Source organism: Talpa occidentalis, unplaced genomic scaffold, assembly GCF_014898055.3.
Source record: "Talpa occidentalis isolate TD23 unplaced genomic scaffold, MPIMG_talOcc4v2.1 talOcc4.16, whole genome shotgun sequence".
Classification (NCBI taxonomy): domain Eukaryota; kingdom Metazoa; phylum Chordata; class Mammalia; order Eulipotyphla; family Talpidae; genus Talpa; species Talpa occidentalis.
In genome coordinates this window covers 77824280-77848027 of record NW_023601653.1, presented here as the reverse complement: position 1 = coordinate 77848027, position 23748 = coordinate 77824280, and the positions used below count along the sequence as shown (strand labels likewise).

General features: G+C 50.9%; 2 protein-coding genes across 2 annotated transcripts in view; both read left to right on the top strand.

Moving 5' to 3' along the window:
• The window catches only part of GALNT6 (polypeptide N-acetylgalactosaminyltransferase 6), a 30014-nt gene extending 22761 nt beyond the window's left edge, over positions 1-7253 (top strand). The window contains exons 6-11 of the mRNA XM_037514766.2: positions 521-638; positions 1999-2199; positions 2755-2886; positions 3476-3577; positions 4571-4723; positions 5675-7253. Of these exons, the coding sequence (XP_037370663.1) occupies positions 521-638; positions 1999-2199; positions 2755-2886; positions 3476-3577; positions 4571-4723; positions 5675-5788 (820 nt within the window). The 3' untranslated portion in view covers positions 5789-7253. The remainder of the gene's footprint in view (positions 1-520; positions 639-1998; positions 2200-2754; positions 2887-3475; positions 3578-4570; positions 4724-5674) is intronic.
• A 3346-nt stretch (positions 7254-10599) lies between these two features.
• On the top strand, positions 10600-20420 carry CELA1 (chymotrypsin like elastase 1). The gene is made up of 8 exons (XM_037514767.2): positions 10600-10639; positions 10970-11052; positions 12059-12159; positions 13345-13470; positions 14236-14372; positions 15503-15648; positions 19459-19608; positions 20269-20420. Exons 1-8 carry the CDS (start codon positions 10600-10602, stop codon positions 20284-20286), a joined length of 801 nt encoding a protein of 266 aa, XP_037370664.1. The 3' UTR covers positions 20287-20420.
• Positions 20421-23748: the final 3328 nt, after the last annotated feature.

The window sequence follows — 23748 nt, the reverse complement described above, 5'->3', positions numbered from 1 at the left end:
ACTAAAACTGGCTTTTTAGGCTCTGAAGGGCCAGAGACTCTGAAACTGAATGGGGTCAGTTGAGCTGATGATACTCGTTCAATCCTGGTTTGAGCGGCTGTGTCACATGACAGCTAGCAGCCGTGCGCCTCGTGTGCTCCAGGAACTGCGGCCAGAAAGCAGGCGGTGGCTTTGCTGCCCTCTGCTACGGGGCTGAGTGCTCGGAAAATGGGGTCTTTCTTGTTCTGCCTGACATATAGCACAGGCTCTGGTGGCTGATGTTGAATGCATTCTTGGTTCGGGGAATGAATGAGCACCTTTTAGAGGTGAGTGATGATCATTCTCTCTCTCCTTGGCCTGGTCCCGAAAGGTGACGAGAGCAGAGGGGATGATAAACCTTTGCTGAATGAGTGTTAGCTGTGCAGAGGTGCGTATCCCGGGAAAGCGGAAGGAAGGAGGGAGGGGGGTAGCAGCGCTCTCCCCACCTGGCCCTGTTCTCTTCCCCCAGAAGATGCACATGCTTCTCCCTCTGTCTCTCCAGATCCCCGACGTTTGCTGGTGGCCTCTTCTCCATCTCCAAGTCCTACTTTGAGCACATCGGTACCTATGATAATCAGATGGAGATCTGGGGAGGGGAGAACGTGGAAATGTCCTTCCGGGTGAGAGTGAAGAGGGCTTCGTGGGGGAACCACAACATCCCGGGGACCACCTGAGAGCCTGCCTCCTAGGAGTGACAGTCTCAGAGGTGTCACGCCTGGCTCTGAGCTTTAAAGGGCAGCTGTTTCCTGTCCCGACGCCGCCTTTTCTCTGCTCTCCTCCCTGTCCACAACAGTAGGGTTTTGGGCATCAGATTGGACAAATTGAAAAACATGACGGGCAGAACTTCCCAGAGGGCAGAGATAACAGGGTTGACAGGGACGGATATCTGAGGACTGGTGACAGCTTTCATGATGCCGATGAGGAAGGAGTGAGGGTACAGAGGGCACAGGTCAATAAGCAATCACTATCCTTTTTCTGGAAAAATCTGGCTCTTCTTTCCAGGTCAGAGGGCACGTGCTCCAGTGGCCTATCCTGTGCCCAGCAAGTTCATAACTGTATGAGAAGAGGGTTTCCCAAATTCTTTAAGACCCCCGAACTCAGAGGGATTCCAGCAATTAGGCAAATCAGGATTGGGTTAGGAAGGAAGCATCACCTCTCCATGAAATCTACACAAGTCCAGTGAGGAAGTAATTAGTAAGGAAGTGAGCTCATTCATGAAGTCAACTCTGACAGTTCCCGGCACATATTAAGCACATCAACAATACCTGCTGTTACTATGACTGTGGTTATAGATTTGCATTGCTGCTATACTAAAATAAATAACAGCACACCTCCTGCTCGAAAACCTAAACAGAGAAGACACAAGTGAGAGAAATGATTTAATCCAGCCCACTGGCAGAGAGAAGGGTCATGAACTCAGTCACTGTAACTCCCAGGGTTCTGACTCTAGGCTCATCCAGGGCCCCTGACCTCTGTTCAGTCTCTCTTTCAGAAGCTCATGTGCGAAAGGCCCAGGTGACCTCCACAGGCAGCTGGCAGTTGACTCTCCTTGCCTTTAATTGATGCACTGATGTCCTGACTGGGTCACACGTCTGTTTTGACTCAGCGGAACTTGAGTTTCCAGTAACACCTGGTGAACTGATAAAATCACATTTCCAGGTCAGAAGGCCAAACAACCAGAACTTTGGTTGCGTGAATACAAATTTGGCCAACTGTCCTTTCTCTAAATTGAGCCGGTAAGCCCCAGAATCCTGCATATTTCAGGGTCTTAAGTCAGAGTGAACCAACATGAGAAGGCTAAGAATTATATAGGCACAGCTAGAAAGAGGTCTGGTCGAAGCTCTTTTCTCCAGGGAGAGAAAGCTGCACTTCCCTGGGCCCTTCAATCTGGGGTCTGGCTCCTGGAGATAGAACGGAGCTGCTTGGGGGAGTTTGTCCCACCCAGCCCCTGAAAGCCCCATCCTTGTGCTCTCATGGCAGGTGTGGCAGTGTGGGGGCCAGCTGGAGATCATCCCCTGCTCTGTGGTGGGCCATGTGTTCCGTACCAAGAGCCCCCACACCTTCCCCAAGGGCACCGAAGTCATTACTCGCAACCAAGTTCGCCTGGCTGAGGTCTGGATGGATGACTACAAGGAGATTTTCTACCGGAGAAATCTGCAGGCAGCAAAGATGGCCAAAGAGGTAAGAGAACATGGTGCTCAGGAGGTGTTGGGTGAAGAAAAGTATAAATCCCAGGCCCTAGTCAAGGACTTCATGGGTAGAGGCCACCCATCTCCACCAGCTGCTGCAGCCCTTTGACCCTCACACCCTGTGAGCTGGAGACCACGGAGGCTAGACTTTGAAGATTAGAGCATGAGGAGAGGAGCCTTTGCCATCCCTACCCAGAGCTTCTCAGCATCTTTTAGGAGGGAGGAAGAGGGAGGGGGATTTGGGGGAAGAACTTCTTACAGGAGGATCAGCTTTGCCTTGAGAAGTTCAGAAATGGGCACTGGTAGAAAACTCACTGGAAAGTCACAGGAGGAGGAATAGGAGGCCAAGGATGGGGATCCCAAAGGCAGGGCTGGGATTGCATGAGACTGAGGCAGTAGAGAACCCCAACATGCCCTGAGCAGGAATGTGCATAAACCCCATTCTGGGAGAAATGGCCCCCAGGAAACTCCGTGCTAAATGGGCTGTCACCCAGGCAAGAAGGCCAAGGCTGCTGGAACTGACCTTGGGGGCTGACTTGATTGACAGAAATCCTTCGGTGACATTTCGGAACGACTCCAGCTGAGGGAACAACTGCACTGCCACAACTTCTCCTGGTACCTGAACAACATCTACCCAGAGATGTTCATTCCTGACCTGAAGCCCACCTTCTCTGGAGCTGTGAGTCTTGGGAACCAACTCGCCTACCCAGATATCACCACCCCTCCCCGCCAGAGACGTTCAGGACTACTTACCCCTGAAGCAGTGATGAGCAGGAATCAGTTTTTACTCTCCACACTCTGATCCAATAGGACTGAGAGGCCCAAAGATAGCTAAAAACCTTCTAAAGGGAAAACAGCCGTAAGCAGTGGTTCTCAAATAACAACCTGCATAAAAATCGCCTGACAGATGTTGTTAACACACATCCTGCTGATTTAGTAGGACTGGGACGGGGCCTGAAAATTTGCATTTCAAACAAGTCCCAGGGTAATATTTTGAGCCTTTACTTCTAAGGAAATTCTCATGTGCTAAAGGCTTTTCTTAGAGACCTGGCAGTCCGGGAGGTTGCCCATCCAACCTTTGTCCAGCCTCTGGGCTCTGCACCTTACTTTGCTATTAACTCCAGGCCTCTGAGTTAATGAGGGAGAAATGAGCAGAGGAGAAAAATCAGCTTGGAGTCCAGTGTGCAGATTCCCCTTGGGTCCTACATCACAAACTAAAATACCCTGACGGTGCCTTCCTGGTTCCCCCTCTGCTCCCCATTCTGCAGATCAAGAACCTGGGCATGGATCAATGCCTGGATGTGGGAGAGAACAACCATGGAGGGAAGCCACTCATCATGTACGTCTGCCACGGCCTGGGGGGCAACCAGGTATGAACCCAACACTGGGGCAGACCCGAGAGAAACCTACCTCTGGGCACCTCCTGTCTTCCCAGGCCCCGTTCTCCACTCAAACAGCCCTTGACGGGGTCGTGGTGGGGGCTGGAGAAGGCCGCAGAGCGGGAGGGAGTTACCATCCCTGTCCTCAGAAAGCTTCCAGGCTGAGAGGGATGCATAACACAGACAGACGAGGACTGCACTCTGAAGTAGGGACATCCAGGGCATGCTGGGGGTCAGCGCTGCACTCTGGAGAAGGAGTGGGTAGGGGGAGTGTACATAGGGAAGGCTCTCCAGCCACTGAGTGGGGTTTTAGGGTGACGGTGGGAACGTTTTGAACACTTTCTGTCGTACTCAGCTTGTATCCTCAAATGCTTCTGCTGCCTAGAAGCTACCATTCTGGTCCTCACAGGCAGCAGTGACCCCAAAACAACCACCCTCTGACATCCTGGGAATTTACTCCATGCTTATAGTGCCCCAACTCTTCCCTGAGGATGAACTGGAGTCCCTTAATCTACCTTGAATCCCCAATGTTTGGTAGCTAAGAGGCGCCTGAGACAGCAGGGGTGGCAAGGACCATGGAACAGGCGCCATATGCAAATGAAGACCAAGTCAGTCTAAAGCTCTTCCCTGTCCCATGGCCTCGACCTTAGGCACATTGATGAATATTTTTATCTTAATAGTAATCTAGTAGCAAAAGAAAAAGCCAACTAGCATATCAAACACATGATTTCACAGACAATGCTTAAATTGAGGTGGCTAAAGTTTAATCTTTCATTACAGAAAAAGATAGGAACTATTATCCAGGCTAGCCCAGACACGGTCAAAACCACACAGGAGGCATCGAAATTGCTGGCATCTGGACGTGACTCCCTTGGGACTGCTCACTTTTCCCCCAGAGGCCACCTACGGTTGGCACCTCGGGGCAGAGGGCTTTGGGCAAACTCTCCACCTGCCCCTCAGTATCTCTCTTGTCTTGACCTCTAGTACTTTGAGTACACAAGCCAGAGGGAACTTCGCCACAACATCGCGAAGCAGCTGTGTCTATACGCCAGCGCCACCAGCCTGGGCCTTAGGAGCTGCCACTTCACTGGCAGGAACAGCCAAGTCTCCAAGGACGAGGAATGGGAATTGACCCAGGTGAGTCAGCTGCCCAGAAAGCTCAGAAGCAAGAACCTGAGGCTACCGCTGAGCCCCCTCTTTATTTTCTGCATCTTCTGCCTGAGAAGCCCCGGGCAGACCAGGGCAATGGTGAAAGGAGTGTGGACTCGGTCACAGACAGGGTTCTCGGGGCTCAACCAAGCAGCATTTGGGGGCAACTGGCTGATACAAAGATGGGGCTGGGCATGGTCCATGGCAGCTCATAAATAGAAGATGAGGAGTCACAGAGAGCAGGTTCCTTGCTGCCCTCAGTGTGCCAAGCATGAAGCTGTGTACCCACAGATATTGGTTGGATTGATCTTTCATAAGCTCTTCCCAAGTGTGTCCTCGGTTCTGTAGATGAGCCGGCTGAAGCCCAGCAAGTCTATGGGCCATCGCTCGCGAGTGGCGGCCTGGGGTGCCGGCCTACATACGTCTGACTTGAAAGCATCACTGCCTCAGATAAGTGATGTGACCCTTGCAGTACTTGGCCCAATTGAGCACCCCCAAGCCACCACACCCCGCTCTGACCCAACCCCAGTCCCTGGCTTAGGGGAAGAGGGGCCTAATCTTAGGGTCACAGGGGAGAGAAGAGTCTAGATATGATCAAAGGCAGTCAGTGGGGGTGGGCAGCAGCTGGGGCCCGGGATTTGAAGGCTGGCTGTCTCCAGGAAAGGGGCCCTGAAAGCATTTTCCAGTTAGCCCATCACCCTGTTTTCTTCTATAGCAGCCACTCAGACTAAAGTTGCGGGTGGGGCGGTCAGTATTCCAGTGGACACAGGTGGGCACTCAGGAGGGCGCCCGTCAGAGTGTCTGGCATCTAAAGAGAGGACTTCGGAAGTGTTCTCTTTGTGTCTTATTGAGTTCCTTGCCCCTTCCCTATCACCCCCATCTCACTGCTTTATGAGTCGTCTGAGGCTCAGGTCGACCTTTTACTGTACCATCTTTTAGGACCAGCTCTTCAGGAACACAGGATCCGGCACCTGCCTGACATCTGCGAACAAGACGCCGGCCATGGCCCCCTGCAGCCCCAGTGACTCCCAACAGCACTGGCTCTTCGTCTAGGCCACAGGCAGCAGCAGCTGCGGAGGCCTGAAATACTGATTTCTAAATTCAATGATTGTCAAGGCAGGACCTACCTACTCCTTGCAATCACATTAGGTCCGTTTTCTTTCCTCCACACTGATGGCAGGCTTCATCAGAACACATAATTCTTGGCCGGGAGCCTTCCTTCTGTCCTAGAAATAGAGACTTCCAAAGTAGAGATGGCGGCTGGGGAAGGGCCCAGGGCAGCGATGCTGAACTCAAGAAAACAACATCTGCAGCCACGTCCTGAATCCCCAGTGGCCTAGAGCACCCACGGAATCTAGTGGAATAGTGTATTCTGCCCGAGGGATTAGGGTCTGCGAGTCTCCCTTGCTGATATTACCTGGAGATTAATTTACACTTTACCAGTTTACAGAAAGTGCCTTGACAGGAATCCTTTATCTCACTTCATCTCCACAACAGAAAGATAGAACTGAAAACCCAGTTTACAGATAAGAAAACTGAGCCAGAGAGAGATAAAGGGTTTGCTTATCGTCCCACAGCTAGTGGATGGCAGGAGCCAAGACGGAGGCCCAAGTTGCACACTGAGCCGGGGCTCCTTCCGCCACACCAGCAGAACACTAGACGCCAGCCGTCGCCTTCCCACCACCCTCGGCATTCCTGGTTGGCTGGTCTCCATAAAGCCTCAACAGTGGAGCCAGGGAGCCAGGCGGGAGACCACATTTGGGACCTGGGGCTATGGGAACGTGTGCTGAGCCGGAACCCCTTTCCACTGGCACACATGTACTACGGATGCGGACAGGGTAAGCTCCGGTGACAGCAGGGTGGGAAGCACAGTGCCCAGCGGCCCCCGAAAAGCCTGAAGGTCTGTGAGCACAATTTGAAAACCGTTGCTTTAGTCCATCGCTGTCTTTCACATTATGAAAGTGAGTGAAGTAAGATCAGTGAAGTGATCTGTCCAAGTGCCCACAGCAAGGAATTGGCTGTCCCGAAACCAGGACGCAGCTCAGGCAAAGAAGAGCCTGGGATGCCGGAGGGAGAAGGGACGCGGTGGCCTCTCCTGCTGTCTGCGCAAGGCGCCCGCGTGCTGCAAACCCCACATGTTTGCCAGCTCCGCTCCAAGCAAGGTGGACCCCACCACACAGGGCTGCTGTGCCTGGATCTGGGAACCAGCTGCCCAGGGGACTCCCACCCTTCCAGGAAGGCATCTGGCTGCGGGAGCAGGTTGTCATCCTGGGCGTCACCACACGAGGGGGCCAGGGGACCACAGCGGCCCTCTGTCCGCAGCAACACTGCTCTGCGCTGGCTCCCTGAGGGCCTGGGGCCCTGTAGCCAAAACATCCTGGGGTAACCCCACGCCCGCCCCACAACAGGAGAGGAGGCAGCGACCAGGATGGGTCCCAAAGCAAGAAAAGGAAAAGTTCTTTCCCAGAAAGAGAAGAACGTTGGACACAAAAGCCCAGTGGCAGTAAATAAAGGTTTATGGCAGTGGTAAATATCTGCGTTGGTTTCCTCCTGACCCTTAGCTGCTCCATCTGGAGACTCAGTTGATTCAGAATCACAAACATCTGAAAAGCTCTGTCACAGCCAAACTGTCCCCCAAACCCTCTAGGCCTAGTCTCGTCCCCAGTCTCTGGTGTTTGAAGCACCGAGAAGAGGTGTAAGGTGAGGGTCCTCCCCCGTGGAGCTCACACTCTAGCTGGGAAAACAGAGGTGTGAGGCAGTCCTGACAAGCCTGCGGGGCTTGTTAGGGCTGGTTCTTTCAGGGAAGGCCTCATTAAGAGGGCGACATTTGACCTTAGCCCTCAAAGGATGAGTCAAGTGGAAAGGGCTCCATAAGCAAAGATCTCGCACAAGCAATGCTTTTCTGTGAGAAAAGTCACGGAGGGGCCACACTAGGCCGGCAGGGTGAGGCAGCCACAGGCTATAAGCTGACGCCTTTGAGGGGCCCTGGGCAATTTTGCCTTCATGGAACCCTTGCTCCATAAAAATACATTTAAAAATTAGGTCTTGCAACTGTGTTAGGATAAAGATTAATATAATCTAGGCTGATTACATTTACTTTATTTCTTATGATCGTAAAGGAGACTAAAACGTGTCTGTGGGCCCTGAAAGTGTAACAGGGTGGTCTCCATAACAAAAGTACCATAGGCAATAGGCAGGGCACCTGTCGTGCCTGTGGCTTAGTTGGCCCCGAGGGTTGGAGTCTAGTTGGGAAGGCTGGGAATGCCGTAGGGAACCACAGTCCCCCGTGATTCCCAGCCCTACTTTTGATTGCATTAAATATCTAAACGTTTATCGGGCATGGACTTTTCGTCGTTTACTCCAAGAGCTCTCATGCTGTCTACAGTATCGCTGCACTCTCCCGCCCAGCCTTATGCTACGCGCACTCACCTACCCCAAAACAGCACAGCCTCCCGCGCGCACGAGGTCCCTGAGTGTGACTCTCAGGGAGTGAGAGGCGCAGGCCCAGGCTGGGGGCGGGTAAGGGGTGACCAGGGAAGGGACGCAGTCAGAAGAGGGGAGGACACTGGCCGGGGGAATGCGGGGGCTCAGGAAACCAGCCTCATGCCTTGGCTTAGCCAAGGACAGCCTCACCCCAATCCAACACCTGTGCTCTGCCTTCAAATCCATCCCGACCATTCTCAGAGCTGACCCAGAGCCATAAACATTTGCTTAACACTTTAGCCTTGATGCTGCTTCTGTGCTGGCTGCTGGCCCACGAGCCTCTCGCCTTAGCACGGAGCGACTGGTCCCCTCTGGGGCTCTGCTTCTCGTTTAAACAGTATTGGCAGCATCGCCAAAAAACACTTAGATGACTCAGAATTTCATCTTTACTTATTTTTATTTTGTCTCATTATTTTTATTTTTTATCCTGGTCTTCTTAAAGGCTTGAGCAACAGAGCCAGGTAGCCATGAGGAAGACCACAGTTGGGGATCTGGGGATAGTGGAACTTTCTTGGAAATTTGCTTACTTTTAATTACAGCTATAATACTGTGGAGAGTTCAAATAACACAGAAAAATGTGAGTTTCAAGGTGAAGTTCATCCCATGATGTCCCATGTCGTCTCTAGAAGTAATAACTCTACAGCAGCAGAGCCCCCCACACCTCTTCTCTGTGAACACACACACAGAGACAGGCCGGTGACACCTTTACTGTAATCCACATCCTTGTACTTTAATTTTTGTGCCCATGGTTAGCTCAAAAGGATGAATTTCCAGACCTAGAACAGTTTATGCAGAAGAAATGCAACACCTCAAAAGTCACTGCCTCCACTTAACCCCAAAAGTGAGAAGAAGAGTCTGCCCAGCATGGGGGTGAGGCTGGACATATAGATGAGGCCCCAGTGGTCCCAGAGTTTGGTTCTTGAGTAAATACAGATTGGGCTTCTCTGGGCTAGGCCAAGGGTACAGAGATGGAGGTGATCTTGGCCCTGCCCTCAAAGCCTCACTCCAGAGTATGTGATGTCAAGGGGTGCCCGGAGAAGGTCCTCAAGCCTCCTCCGAGACACTGTGCTGGGGCTGGCGCCGTCTCCTGACTCTCCAGGGAGGCAGAGAGGTAGAAGGGAATGACAACAGGCCCTGGTTCTCCGGCCTGGCTCGGCCCTCTTTCCCGAGGTCTGTCTGGAGTCGGAATGCTCAGGTTTGGATTGCCAAAGGCCCTCCAGGTTACCCCAGCATCTTATTGAGCCCTGAACAGCTCAAGGACCTGAAAAGAACAATCGCCTTGTCCTGGCCTCTCCACAGCTGCAGGCGTGAAAGTTAACTTTCAGGGCATCTAGGCAACAAAAGGCCCCAGGTGGGCCATGGGACTTTCCTGGCTCCCTCCAGGCAGCCCGGCTTCTCCTGCCTGAATCACCCTCCACCCATAGTCCTCTGCTCTGGGGCTCCCACCCCACCGCCGTCTGCCCACCTTGAAGCATCGCACCTCCTTCCTCTGACGGAAGGAGGACATGCCTGCTCCTCACCTCCCCTTATCCACACTCTCACCCTTGATTTCCCTCTTTTTTTTTTTAAGATTTATTTATTTATGCATACAAGAACTGGGGTGTAAGTCAGAGGTGCAGGGAGTGAGAGGATTCACCAGAGAGGGGAACAGAACAAGTGGAAGACTGAAATACACTGCTGAGGGGAGCGGTGGGCGCGTCAGGAGAGGTCTGCTGCACCATGTGGGTAGCTCCCTGACCAGCCAGGGATCAAACTCGTGTTGCAGTGGCTGGTGCTAGCTTGATAGCACTGTCTTCAGCCCCTGCGCCTCCAGGGAGGCTCCCTCTTGTCACCACCCACAGCCACTCCTTCTCTGGTTTCCCTCAATCCATTCCTTTGCACCCTCCTCTGCCAGAATTTCCCCACCGCCCCTACCTTGCTTTTGTTTCCCTGATTAACACCTGTGTCTGTGTCCTTCCAGTCCTGCTGCCTCCTTGGGTCCGGAGATGTCTCTGTCTCTTCTCCCCGCCACCCCCCACCCTCCGGGCACAGGGCGGTCTCTGCACTTCCAGGGCCACGGAGGACGCAAGGCAACACTGAGTGTAAGGGGAGCGTGCCGAGGGGAAAGCCAGTCCTGGTTGTCTTACTTCCGAAAGTTCGTTAGATCTTTTTCAACTGAAAGCAGATGATTAATTGAGCCCTGACCTTGTTCTGTCTTTGAACAACAGATAAATTCGTTTACTTGAAAAGAAATCTTTTCATTTGTATTTCCATGTCACCTGTGATTTTCCCTGCCACAGCCCTGCCAACTGGCAGGAAGAAGGGTAGCAAAGCACCTGATAAGAGGCGTATAAAGAGCGTTTGGTTCATGCAAGAGGGCAGTGGTCTGTTCTGCTGTTAACATGCTGCGCTTCCTGGTGTTTGCAACCCTGGTCCTTTATGGTAAGCCGGTTGGTGGTCTGGCCCGAATCCTATAGGGAGGGGAGGTGGGGCAGGGGAGTCAAAGGTTATGCCCTGAGCCCTGGCCTGCTCTGTATCCCGGGCAGGTGGGGCACTCCCCTGTGAGTCTAGCAAAATCTTTCCTCTCTGGAACCCGTGACAGGAAAGGTCAGAGCTACTCTCCATGCAGGCCCCTGCGGGTGGCCGGTCCCTGGTCCACAAGAGAGGCCTTTTCTGGGGCCTCAGCTTCCCCATCTCCCCCTTAATGGAAAGACACCACCCCCAGCTGACCCCATGCTTAGTCATCACCCGCTTCTCTTTTGCTCTACAAAGGACACAGCAGCGAGGACTTCCCCGAAACCAACGCCCGGGTTGTCGGAGGGGTTGAGGCCCGGAGGAACTCCTGGCCCTCGCAGGTGGGTGCTCCTGTGCTGCCCAGTCCCACCCAAGTGGCAGGTGCCGTGTGCGGGTGTGTGATGTTATGTGTTTGTGCGTGTCCTTGTCGGCAGGCAACTGCCTGAATTCTAGACTTTACAGATGGATCGGACCGGGCTTAGGTGGGTTTTCTAAAATGGGATTTACACACCCACAGTACTCACTTCCCCAGGCACGCACCCAAGCACAAACCACATCTCCAGTGTCCCCCAGCAGCAAGGCTGCCAGACCCCCATCAGCCTCCACGTAATTTCTTTCTCTCGCGTGTGCGCTCTCTCTCTCTCTCTCTCTCTCTCTCTCTCACACACACACACACACACACACACACACAGCGTGCACATGGCAGTTAAACTCTAAATCAAGCAATTCTAACGTTATGAAACTGACAAATTAAGGGGCAAATAGCCACACTGAGAGGAATTGTTGCAATTAGTAATAAATTCAACTCACAAAAGTTTGAGCCCTAATTTCCAGGAGTAGACCTATTGTGTAATATGGGTTCTGTGGGAGACGTGAACTGACACAAATCAGCATTCTAATAGAATTTCTGCTATTCTTTGAAGTGGGGGAACAGGTGTGTCTTGAAAATATTAGAGGGGGAGCTCTGGGAACCTGAGCTTATGGGGCTTAGGCAATACAGCAATCCCAGGGCTAAATGTCCTGCCCAAGGAGGGGTGGCGGGAGAAGCCTGAGTTCGAGGCCCTTTGCAACAGCCCAGAGAAGGGAGACCCCTCACGTGGCGTGTGCCTTCACCCCAGGGACACAGCCAGCATCACCACACATGGAGACGCCTTCCTGCTCACCCCACACCCCTTCTTACCGCTACCAACTATGCAACTGACAGGTCAAATGGAGTCCATTTGCCACCTCTGGTCCAGAAAGTTGGAGAATGTTTTGAGGGATGGCAGGAATTTAAAGAGTAACGTCTTTTGGGACAAAGCCTTTTAAGAAACAGCAACTCCTCTCCATTTTTCCCTCCCCGCCTAGATCTCCCTCCAATACCTGTCCGGAGGTAACTGGTATCACACCTGTGGAGGGACCCTCATCAGGCAGAACTGGGTGATGACCGCTGCTCACTGTGTGGACAGGTGAGAAAAACAAAACCCAGTTTTGCTGATTTCTTGGAGCGGGGGGGGGGGGGGGGTGGGGGGGGCAAGTCTAGACTTCCTGGAGGGATACTACCTTTGGTCTCTCAGGGCAAGACTTTAACTGGTGCCTGCAGGGCGCTGGGGGGAGGTAGTAGAATATAATGACAAGTACAGATTTTAGAGTCAGTCTAGCTTGGGTTCAGATTCTATTCTACCTTCTTCTAGCTACATATGTATGTATGTTCTCTTATCTCTAAAATGGGACAATAATACCTACTTTGTAGAGTTCTTGTGAAGATTAGGTGGGTAAATATTTAAGCACCTAGTCAATGCCTGGCTGGTGACCATTTCATATTTGTCCTGAACAATGGTTCTCCAACGTGTGCATGTATCCGAATCTCTTGAAGGGCAGACTGCTGGACCCCCCACTGAACAGAGTTTCTAATTTGGGGTTCAGGTTGATGCCTGATAATCTGCATTTCTAACAAATTTTCAGACTATGCTGGTGCTGTTGGCCCAGGGCCTATGCTTTAAGAACCACTGGTTTAGGACCTCCCTGGTGGTGCAAGGGGTTAAGCACTGCATTATGAAACAATCCACAGCCTCTGCAGCACGAGTTTGATCCCCAGCCAGCCAGGGAGCAACCCACATGGTGCAGCAGCCCTCTCCTATTGCACCCGCTGCTCCCCTCATCAGTGTATTTCAGTCAGTCTGGCTGTTCTATTCCCCACTCTGTCTCTAGTGAATCCTCTCACGCCCTGCATCTCTGGCCTGCACTCCAGCTCTTGTATGCATAAATAAATAAATCTTAAAAAAAAAAAAAAGAACCCCTGGTTTAGATATTTACACTTCCCTCCAAATCCCTTTGTGGGCCGACATCCTTTATTTCGCTTATGTTCACCCCACGTCTCCCAGGTTGAGATTATTTAGCCTATGATGTTTAGCTTCATTAACTGGGAAAATGAAGTTGATGGTAGCTTTTCTTACTCCCTCAAGTTAGCAATTAGGGAATGAGAGAGTTTCTTGCTTCCTCATCTCTTGGGGTCTTTCCTCCTGACTCTGCCTGGGCCACATAATGGGCTCCAGCCCTAAAGATGAGATGTTAAGATGGCCTCCCAACTTTTCTCTAAGGGCAAGAATGGTTTATGGCTCCTGAAGCACCAGGGCTTCCTTCTCTCACTCTAGCCAAATGACCTTCCGTGTGGTGGTTGGAGACCACAGCCTGAGCCAGAACGACGGCACGGAGCAGTACGTGAGTGTGCAGCGGATCGTGGTGCACCCATACTGGAACAGCAACAACGTGGCCGCCGGGTAGGGGCAAGGTGGGGCTGGCCTCAGACGAGGTGGGGCGGGCCAGCCAGCAGCCGGGTGATTGCTTCCATCCCATTTATCAAATAGATCTTTGAGGATTTAGATTTTGGAGAACTTGAGAAGCTTCAAAGATCTTTGGAATTGATTTGATATTGTCTGGTTTGCATGGGTGGATCCACTGAAGCGCCTCTGCAGGGTTTACTATTTCTTGCACTTTGTTGTTGTTGTTTATTCATTTTATGGACTAGATCCCATCAACAAAAGTAAATTTCTTAAGGTGAACCTTACTTGAGACAACTCCTGCCATGCTTAGCTATAAACCCTGGGAAAGGAAATAGTTAAAATGGTGGTGTGTTGTGTAGAGGGTGGGAGTGGGGGTAGGTTCAACTTATAGGGCTCTTTCTGCAGTTTTCAGAACCATGCAGCATTTTACACCTTTCTTCTTTGAGAACTCTGCTCTGTTCCCGTGATCACACCACACTGCTCCTTTATGAATCCGCATTCACCACAGAAACACGAGCTCCACGCCTTTCTGGGTTGCAGAGATCAGAGCCAGGTTCAATGTCAAGAGCCCAGCAGGTGGTGCTGTTAAACATATAATGTCTTGCAATCCAAATGCAATGCCTCGAGTTGGAGGCTCAGCAAATCAGTGCCTTCCTCCTTCAAAGTCAAGGTTTATAGTTCTTTGGGGACACAAAGACTTAACAAGGGCTGCCCCTGGCAGGCCTGATACCAGCCAGTAAGCAGTTTCCTTTGCTCCTGCAGATATGACATCGCCCTCCTGCGCCTATCGCAGAGTGTTACCCTCAACAGCTACGTGCAGCTGGGTGTTCTGCCAACGGAGGGCGCCATCCTGCCCAACAACAGCCCCTGCTACATCACTGGCTGGGGCAGGACCCGGAGTAAGTCACCCACTTGGGCACCATCCTCCACGTCCATCTTGATTGGGCAGCTGAGCTTCTGGAGCACATGTTTCTGTGCCCTAGTTGTTCACAGCCAGAGGACAGGAACCAAGGTGACCAGAGATAAAACACCTGGTGCACAAAATCAAGAAGAGGACAGGTTGTGGAATAGTCAAGTCAGATAAACTCCTAACTAAAAAAAAAATTAACTCAAAGAGTATATTCTAACAGCTTCTCATTTTATAAATGAGGAAACTGAGGGACCCCCCAAGAGTAAAGGCTTTGTATAAGATCCTATGACGAGTTAGGGCCGGAACCAGGTACCTCACTCCCACTGTGATGGTGATTATACCATCATGCTACCTCCAAAGAGTCACAGGGGCTGTGGGTTCAGGTGAATGAACCCCAGATAGCTGGACGTTCCGAGGGGTCAAGACAGAGGATGACCAGAGAGGTCTGGTCATCACGGGAGATTTCTGGTGGGCAGTTTCTTTCCGATAACATGGAAAGGTGGGGGCTGTGAGCAGAGACAGTTGAGAAGAGCAGAAACTGGGCCTGTAGCACGTCTGTCGGCCATCAGGCCGCATCTGGGCTTCGGAGGAGGGGCAGGTCCTATGACCAGCCAGCGTTCTCGGCAAACCTGGAGAGAGGGACATGCTCTAATCCAGCTTTGCTCTTAACTGAGCAAAATTAACATGAGTTCACTTGATGTCATTGTGGTTTAACTTCCTGATCTATCCCATAAAAGGGTGGTTGTAAGGATCCAGACCAATAATTCATGTGCAAAGGCTTTGAGGAGTCCAGTGAGCCAGAGGAAGGACACAGGGGAGCACAGCCCAGCGCCGCCTCATGGGATTTACAGGGCGAGGGGGGAGCAGGACTCACAGAGATGGTGTCAATAAACAAAGACCATTCTAGCGACTTCACTGAGGTACCCAACAGCTAAAGAAGAGGGGAGAAGCAGGAGTAGGGTTGGCAGCCCCTGAAGGAAGGGTCCTGCAGCTCCCGTGTAAAGAGAGTGACAGCCTGAGCATGCCTTCCTCAGGGCTGGGGAGGAGGGTCCAGAGGGGGTGGGAGCTTCTTCCCGGTGCGGTGCTGGGCTGACCTGCAATGCTGTGTGTCCCGCTCAGCCAATGGGCAGCTGGCCCAGACCCTGCAGCAGGCTTACCTGCCCACCGTGGACTATGCCACCTGCACCAGCCCTTCCTACTGGGGCTCCACCGTGAAGAACACCATGGTGTGCGCTGGAGGAGATGGGGCTCGCTCTGGATGCCAGGTGAGCAGATGCAGGCATGTCCAAGAAGGCTGCTCCAGGCCCCTCCCCTCTCTGCTCCTCGCCCCACCTTTCCTGCACTCCCTGTCTCACCCCTTCTCCCACCCCCATGCACAGACTCGACTTTCTATTCCGTGTCTGAGCATAGTGAGTCTGTGCTGGTAACTCTACATTCACCAAATCTCAAAGTTGAAGGGAACTTTAGTCATCAAGCCTAACACCCCCACTTCCACACATTTTTGTGTGTTGGTGTGTATGTGCATTAAAAAAAAAAAAAAGATTTATTTATTTATTTATACAAGCACTGGGTACAGTCAGAAGCGTGGGAGGGTGAGAGAATTCACCAGAGCCAGAGCGGGGAGCAGAACAGGTAGACTGATGAAGTACACTGCTGTGGGGAGCAGCGGGCAGCAGGAGAGGTCTGCGCGCCATGTGGGACCCTCCTCTGGTGGCCGGGGAGCAGCCGGGGATCGAACCGGCGCTGCAGAGGCTGCAGGCAGCTTTGCAACCCAGCACTCAACTGCTGCGCCACCGGGGAGGCCCTGTATGTGCATTCTTGAGAAGTTGTTTGTCATCTAGACTTTTTACAGCTGCAATGGGTCCAGGCTGGCATGTTGGTCGTCGGGTAGCTCCCCTCCCATCCATGGCAAATTTTCTTTTTTTTTTTTAAAGATTGATTCATTTTTATACAAGAATTAGGGTACAGGTCAGAGATGCAGGGGATGAGAGGATCTACCAGAGACAAAATGGGGAACAGAACAGGCAGACAGATCGAAGTACTCTGCTGAGGGGAGCAGCAGACAAGACAGGAGAGGTCTGTCCCGCCATGTGGGTTTCTCCCTGGCCAGCAGGGAATCGAACTCATGCTGCAGTGGCTATGGATTGCTTCATAGGTTGCATCTCAACCCCTGCGCCACCAGGGAGGCCCAATGGCAAATTTTCTTACAGCACCTCTGCCACCACCCTTTTGTCCCAGTAGTATTTACAGATGAATGTGACAAGGTGCACAAAATGGTTCTTAGTACTTCATATATAATAAATAGAATACCTTCTATTCAGTGAAGATCATTCAATAATACACCACTGGAGAGACTTCTTCAATGAAGTTCAGCAAATGTTCTTGATTATCTACTGCCAGGTGAGCAGACACAGAAGCTCCCACTGTGCTCACTGCTAGGGCTACAAAGTTGAGCCTGTATCTGGTGAAAGAAGGGAAGAGCAGACATGTGAAGGGACACGAGATGCAATATGATTAAGGTTTATAATAAAGATAGGCACAGGGCGACATGGTAACCCAATAGGTAGGCACTTACCTCTGCAAGTCATGGAGGGAATGGATTTTTTTTTTTTAAGATATATTTATTTATTTATTTATGCATAAAAGAGCTGGGGCGTAGGTTAGAGGATTCACCAGAGACAGAGCAGGGAACAGAACAGGCAGACTGACTGAAATACACTGCTGAGGGGAGCAGCGGGCGAGACAGGAGAGGTCTGCTGCGCCATGTGGATAGCTCCCTGGCCGGGGATCGAACTCATGCTGCAGTGGCTGGCGACAGCTTGATAGCGCTGAAACTTAACCCCTTGTGCCACCAGTGAGGACCCCAGGGAATGGATTTTTTTAAGAGGGGAGAAAACTGAAAGGATTCCTGTGGAGTCAGAGTGCAAATGGCACAGTATCCCTGGGGAGAAGGGAGTGGGACCAGGCGCACAGATGGTGCTGGCTTGGAAGGGAGAAGCCACCAGTCTGGTGTAGACGTGCAGGGGTATGCAGGCCGGACAGCTGGACCTTTGCAGCTGCTCTGCAGCACTGCTTCTATGTGCTCATAAAGTAGGAATCAGATCAAATACTGAAAACCGAAGGAGCAAGGACTGTCTGGATTTGGTTGATGGCGGTGAGTGGGAGAAAATCTGGCTTCTAAGATGGTGCTGCGAGGCTGTGGCCGGGCCCTGCCGTGACGTGACCCTGTGAGTGTAAGAGTCACTCCCCTTTATTCAAAGGTCCAGGGGAAAGATCAATCCAAGGCTGGGTTTTTTTCTCATTTCGGATGGGGTTGGCAGCAGGAGAGGGCTGCCAATCGAATGCAAGGTGCCAGCTAAGTGGAGGAGAAAGAGAAGCCGGAAAAGGCTGGCGGGTTGACTGAAACAGACTGAGGACGGAAGGGTTTTTTGTGAGCACGTAGAAGCATGGAAATAAAGCCGCAAACTCATCCCAGTGTTAAAACTTAAAAGTCTTGTACCCTGGGAACCCTACATGTGGAGGGTGCGGGGAGAGAGATGAATGCTTCTGGCAACCTCTTCCGAGTCTTCACCAGGCAGCTTCACCAATAACCTCTTCAGGTCTAATCTCCTGAGTAAACTCATTTCCCTCTGCTCTCTCAAAGCCCCAACTCTGCAAAACTGGCTGCCACTTCACTGACAATTCTCTGAGGCGGTTGTGTTTCCAGGTCCGCTCCATTGGACCTGTCAGTGGGGTGTCATCTAGGTTTTCAGAGGTCTGGGTCCTCAGGCCTTCTCAGAGTGGATTCGCTGAGCTCCCCTCAACCTGCTCTCTCCCCTCAATCCGCCCTCTCCCACAGAGTGGATTTTCCACATTTTCTCTGCTCTCCCTTTGCCTTCCATCTCTCAGCTGGCATTAGACTGTAGTATTGCATGCAATTCAAGCTCATTCCTCCAGCCTAGAAATACTTTCACATCTCTATTCGAATTTAGATGGGATTTAAGTTGTTTGTTTTGTTTTCTGTGGAACATCTTCTAAGTGAGAGCTGCGGGGAGTGCAGCAAGTTCCTTTTTGAAAGAACTATCCTGGTGGCCACAGGGTTAAGTTTCAGTGCAAACAATGCCACAGCCTGAGTTTATACCCCGGCCAGGGAGCTGACCCACATAGTGCAGCAGACCTCTCCTTGTCTTGCCCGCTGCTTCCCCTTAGCAGTGTATTTCAGGAGATCCACCTGTTCTGCTCCCCACTCTGTCTCTAGTGAAGCCTCTCAGCTGCTCTTATTTCAGGGTGGGATGGTAGAAAGCCACAGGTAGCTGTGAGCCTTAGCTGGGGCTCATCTAGAGTGAGCTGCTCTGTAGGTGATCTGGAGAGGCCACTTCATTAGGAAACCTCCAAGCCTTAACCTTTACATCTTCCCTTCTGTCAGATTCTCCAGAGAAATGTAATTTGATGTCTGGAATTGTAAAACTGGCATGCTGGGAGCTGAGTAAAGGGAAGGGTGTCAAGGTCATATTTTCTAAGACCTTCCATTAACAACTCCCCTGACACATCACTTTATCTCCTCTTCCTCCCCATTTATTCAACAAGCATTGACTACTTACCCTGTGTCTAAAGGCTAAGTCTAATTAAATAAACCCTTTGGCCCAAATGCTGGGAATAAAGAAATGATGAGAACACCCACTTCCCCCATCCCAGGTCCAATGTAAGTCAATAAAAGCTCTTGAGTTTAAAATGTTCAAAGTTCTGTGCTAGCATTGTAGAGAGGGAAAATATCAGCAAGACATATTTCCTGTCTCAAGAAGCTCAGAACTATGCGTAGGAGGTAAAAACAAATTATGAAACCAAAACACAAGGCAGAGCAAGACTTAAGTGCTGTAGAAGAAAGGAAGAAGTGTGGAGGTTGTTTAGAAAGGAAGAGGAGGCTCATCTTGGTGGTGGGGATATGAAGGAAGTGGGGATTTGAGCTGGTACTCTAACACTGTGCAAGATTTTATCAACAGAGATAGATTTTACAAAGGAATGTCAGCATAATAAAAGCAAAGACCCAACGGATCGAAAGATTTGGAGTTTGAGGGTTCTGCTTCTCCCCCCTACAGGGTGACTCTGGGGGCCCTCTCCATTGCTTGGTGAATGGCCGGTACACTGTCCACGGAGTGACCAGCTTTGTGTCCAGTCAGGGTTGTAATGTCTCCAGGAAACCCACCGTCTTCACCCGGGTCTCCGCTTACATCTCTTGGATGAATAGCGTAAGTCTTCTCAGATGGACTGAATAGGGTCACCGGAGGCCCAGGCACCGGGTGGTTTGGGGAGTAGAGTTGGGCAGGGGAGCCATCACTTCCTCACACAGCCATACACCTGCTCTGTTCCCTTCCCGCCACAGCGCCCTTCCCCTCAGTAATGCCACAGTCCTGCAGTCCTGCAATCCCCCTCACAGGCCCCCCAAACGGCTTTGCCACACTATTTACTGTTGGGGGTAAGGTAGTGGCTTCAGCAGATCTGAACCAGGACACTAACATTGTCTCCCATGAGCCCTTTCAAGGGCATTGTGAGAATCTGTTCTACCCTTTGGAAAGAGGTTTTACCACCTTAAAGAATGCTTGATGTGAGGAGAGACTCCACCTACCCCGCCCTACTGGTCAGCCTCAGGACCATCCCACCTGTGCCCTCAGGACTCAAACACATTCCAAAGCCTTGTGCACAAACCTTGACTCACAGCTGTTTCCAGCGTTGTCCTCACCAGGAAGTCCTGGGTATGTGCCTGGAACACTGAATTGTTCTCACATGGCTCAGACCTCCTCCCTGCCCCCCACCCTCTCAATAATTCCCCACAAACCAGCACAGGGGACCTTGAAGGAGAAAGTTGTCGAGGCAGAAGTTACTGTGAACTAACTTGTTTTTCTTTTCAGGTCATTGCCTACAACTGAACATTTTCGTGAGGACAAACACCTTCCCAAGATAATTTTTAGATCCACTGTGGGACTTGAAACCATTAAGGAAAAGCTTTCTAAGAGACTATTGGGCCAGATGCAGAAAAGCAAATAAAATTGAATATACATTACCATCCCGTACTTTCTACTTGTAATGAAGCCCTTAGAGGAAAGGCAGGCACGGGACCCAAGTTGGATTTCACCATGTTTCTGAGCTGGTTCTTCTCACTGCTGCCACCTCTACCAGTTCACAAGCTGAGTGAAGTGAGAGTGATTTTATGGTGCTTTTGGATTATTTTAGGATCTACCTGTCCATGAATCCACCCACCTGCGCCATGCATATTTGCTCTCTTCAAAGACAGAGTGTTTGAAAATGTTCCTGAGTGACTAAAGGTGCCGTGTCTCTCCTGAACAGGCTTCGGCTTGTCCTTCTGTTTCCCCTTCAGTGCCTAAAACAGGTGCTCACACCAAGGTTCTGGGTGATGGCGGCTATTAGGACACACTAGAGAGAGAGGTATAGGATTAGGTGGTAGGTGAGACACCAGCAGACAAAATAACAAATCAGAAAAGAGGCTAGGAGGAAAGAATAGAAAGAAGGAGAAAAGAAGGTATTGAATGAAGAAAGAAAAGGGTTGAAGGGAAGAGAACAAAAGGCTGACAACAATCGAGGCCTCCCAGTGTGAGTCAGCAAACCCAGGCTGCGACTAAATTAGGCAACCGGATCCAGGAGTCTATAAACAACAGAGAACTGGGGAGCTGATAATTCTGCTCTCTCCTGGCTGAGGCTCTGTCTGTTAGAACCGCCTGGGATAGAGTGAAGAGGGAACCGAAAGGAGAAGTCGCAGGGAATGGGAAGCAGCTTTTCATAGCAATCACTAAGAACCAGACAAGAGAACAGGGTAGTAAACATTTGAGAGAAGAACTGGTAAAGACCAGTCCTGGAATTTGTAGGGTGCTACATCAGCAGAGGCTTCGAGAGCAGCTTCCCAAATGCATATATTATCAGAAGCTGAGCTGGAGGCAGAGCCCGTATGCACATCTCAGGTCCGCAGACATGGAGGGAGGTAATCCTGAGCAAGTCGCCAGCCCTTACTATGACCTTGTTTCCCCATCTAATTAACTTCTAAAGGTTACAAACCTAAAAAGAAAAATGACTCTTGCTCTACGACTTCATGATTTGGTGACCATCAGTTTCAATTCCCAAAAGACTGACTCTGAAGAGTCCTAGGGGGCGGTGGCTCGGCTGCAAGCTGGGAGTGCTGTGGAGCCTGGGGGCATGAAACAGTCTCCTTTGGCGGAGGGCCCATCTGTGGTCCAATGCGATCTTCTCTCAGTGCTCCCACAGTCCCAGCATCCTCTGGGCTTCTCCCCACCAGCATCAAGTCCACTTCCTCATTGTGCTTTCTAGATCACCCCCACAGCTGACATCCAGAATAAACCCTAGAGACCTATTACCTGAATTTTCCTCTATAAGCGATTTAAGCATATAACATTACAATCATCTGACTACCAACCTATCTTGACCTCCAGATTTTAAGCACCTTGAGATCAGGGAGGGGAGTTTTTAAATTCGTCATTGGCTTCCCAATGCTTGTCACACAGTTGACCCTGAGTGACTACATCTGTTTTGGGGGATTAATGGAAAAATAGGCACAGACAAGGGCCTTCCATTTTGTCTCAGGCCTCCAGCTTCCCTCTCCATTCAGAAAGTGTATTTTGACCCTTTTCCCTTCCTTGAGGGGATTTTATCTCCACTGTGAAATCCTTGAGTAAATCTTTCCTCCAAATCAGGTGTCCCAATTTCCAACTTTCCACACACAGGTCAGGGAGTAACTTCCATTTTTGGAGATTATCTTCCTAGAGAAGCAACAGTCGTAATCTCAGCAGCCCCACCCAAACTTTCACAATCTGTGTCTGTCCTCATATTTTGCCAGTACCTTTGCACTTGGTATACTGTACCAGTTTATCCAGCTAGAAAAACTTGCTCTCTATGCCCCAGCACAGGCTTCCGTATTTGCAGCACTATTCACAATAGCTAAGCTATGGAAACAACCCAAATGCCCAGAAAGAGATGACTGGAACAAGAAGATGTGGTACACATACACAATGGAATATTACCCAGCAATCAAAAAGATAAACTCATACAATTTGCAGCAACATGGATGGAGCTGGAAGGGATCATGCTCAGCGAAATAAGCCAGGAAGAAAAAAAAAATGCCGGATGGTCTCACTCATAGCAGGAATTTAGAAAACCTAAATAAGCGACCAGGAAATAGACTAATTATAATAAAGTAAAAATCAAAATCAACAAGCAACTGTAAACCAGAGACACACTGGTGGGGGGGAGGAGAGGAGGGAATAGGGTCAAAATAAGGGGGGTGGGAATTGTATGGGGAATATAATCAAGATGAAAATGCATACATTGTGCAAGAATGAAAACTGATGTAAAAAATATATAAAATAAAATGAAATAAAATAAATAAGATCTTCTGGGCCCCCCCGGGTGGCACAGGGGTTAAAGACACAGCACTATCAAGCTATCAGCAGCCATAGTGTCATGAGTTCGATCCCCAGCCAGGGAGCTGACCCACATGGTGCAGCAGACCTCTCCTGTCTCACGAGCTGCTCCCCTCAGCAGTGTATTTCAGCAGATCTGCCTGTTCTGTTCCCCACTCTCTCTGGTGAATTCTCTCACACACACACAGTCCCCCTCTGGCTTACACCCCAGTTTTTGTATGCATAAATAACTAAATCTTTTAAAAAATAAAATTAAAATAAGATCTCCTTTTCTAAGAGCCCCCATTTCTACCCCTAGCTTTATTATTCTTTTAAACCCAGCTCTGGAGTCTCCTGCCCCCATCCACACTATACCCCTAGCAGGTGCAGACTTAGAGCCAGTCTCTTTGGTACAGGCCTTTCATGTTTCTGCAAACCGAGGTAAGAACTTTTCATTCGGCCATCCAGCATGTATCCCCACTGGTGTGGACACGTGTTCTGAAACAGTAAATAGTTTCTAGCCCAGTGCTGACCGGCTGAAGAGCGAATTGGCTTTCAGGATCAAATGAGTTTGGATCAACTTCTGAAAACTTCAGTGAGGCTGGTGTTTCTATAGCCCAGGCCGGAAAACTTGATAGCTGGCAGGGCTGAGTGTCTGCTACTCCACCAAGGCCTCTACTGGACAGACCCCGGCCCCAGCCTGCGCTCCAGAAGTTTCCACTGGGCCCCCAGGCCCTGCTGGGAGCTGGAGCTGGAACTCCATGGCCATGGGGAGGGTCGGGGCGCGGGCTGGGGTCCAGCGGGCCTCAGGCAGACCTTGCAACGGCCCTCGGGGTGGCCTCGGGGTGAACCCGGGCTCGCTGCACTGGGCTTTCGGGTGACCTGGGGGTCTCGGGGGGCCTGGCAATGGGGCGTGCCGTGCCCCACCGGGGTGGGTGGGAAGGACTAGGCCCAGCCGCCCCG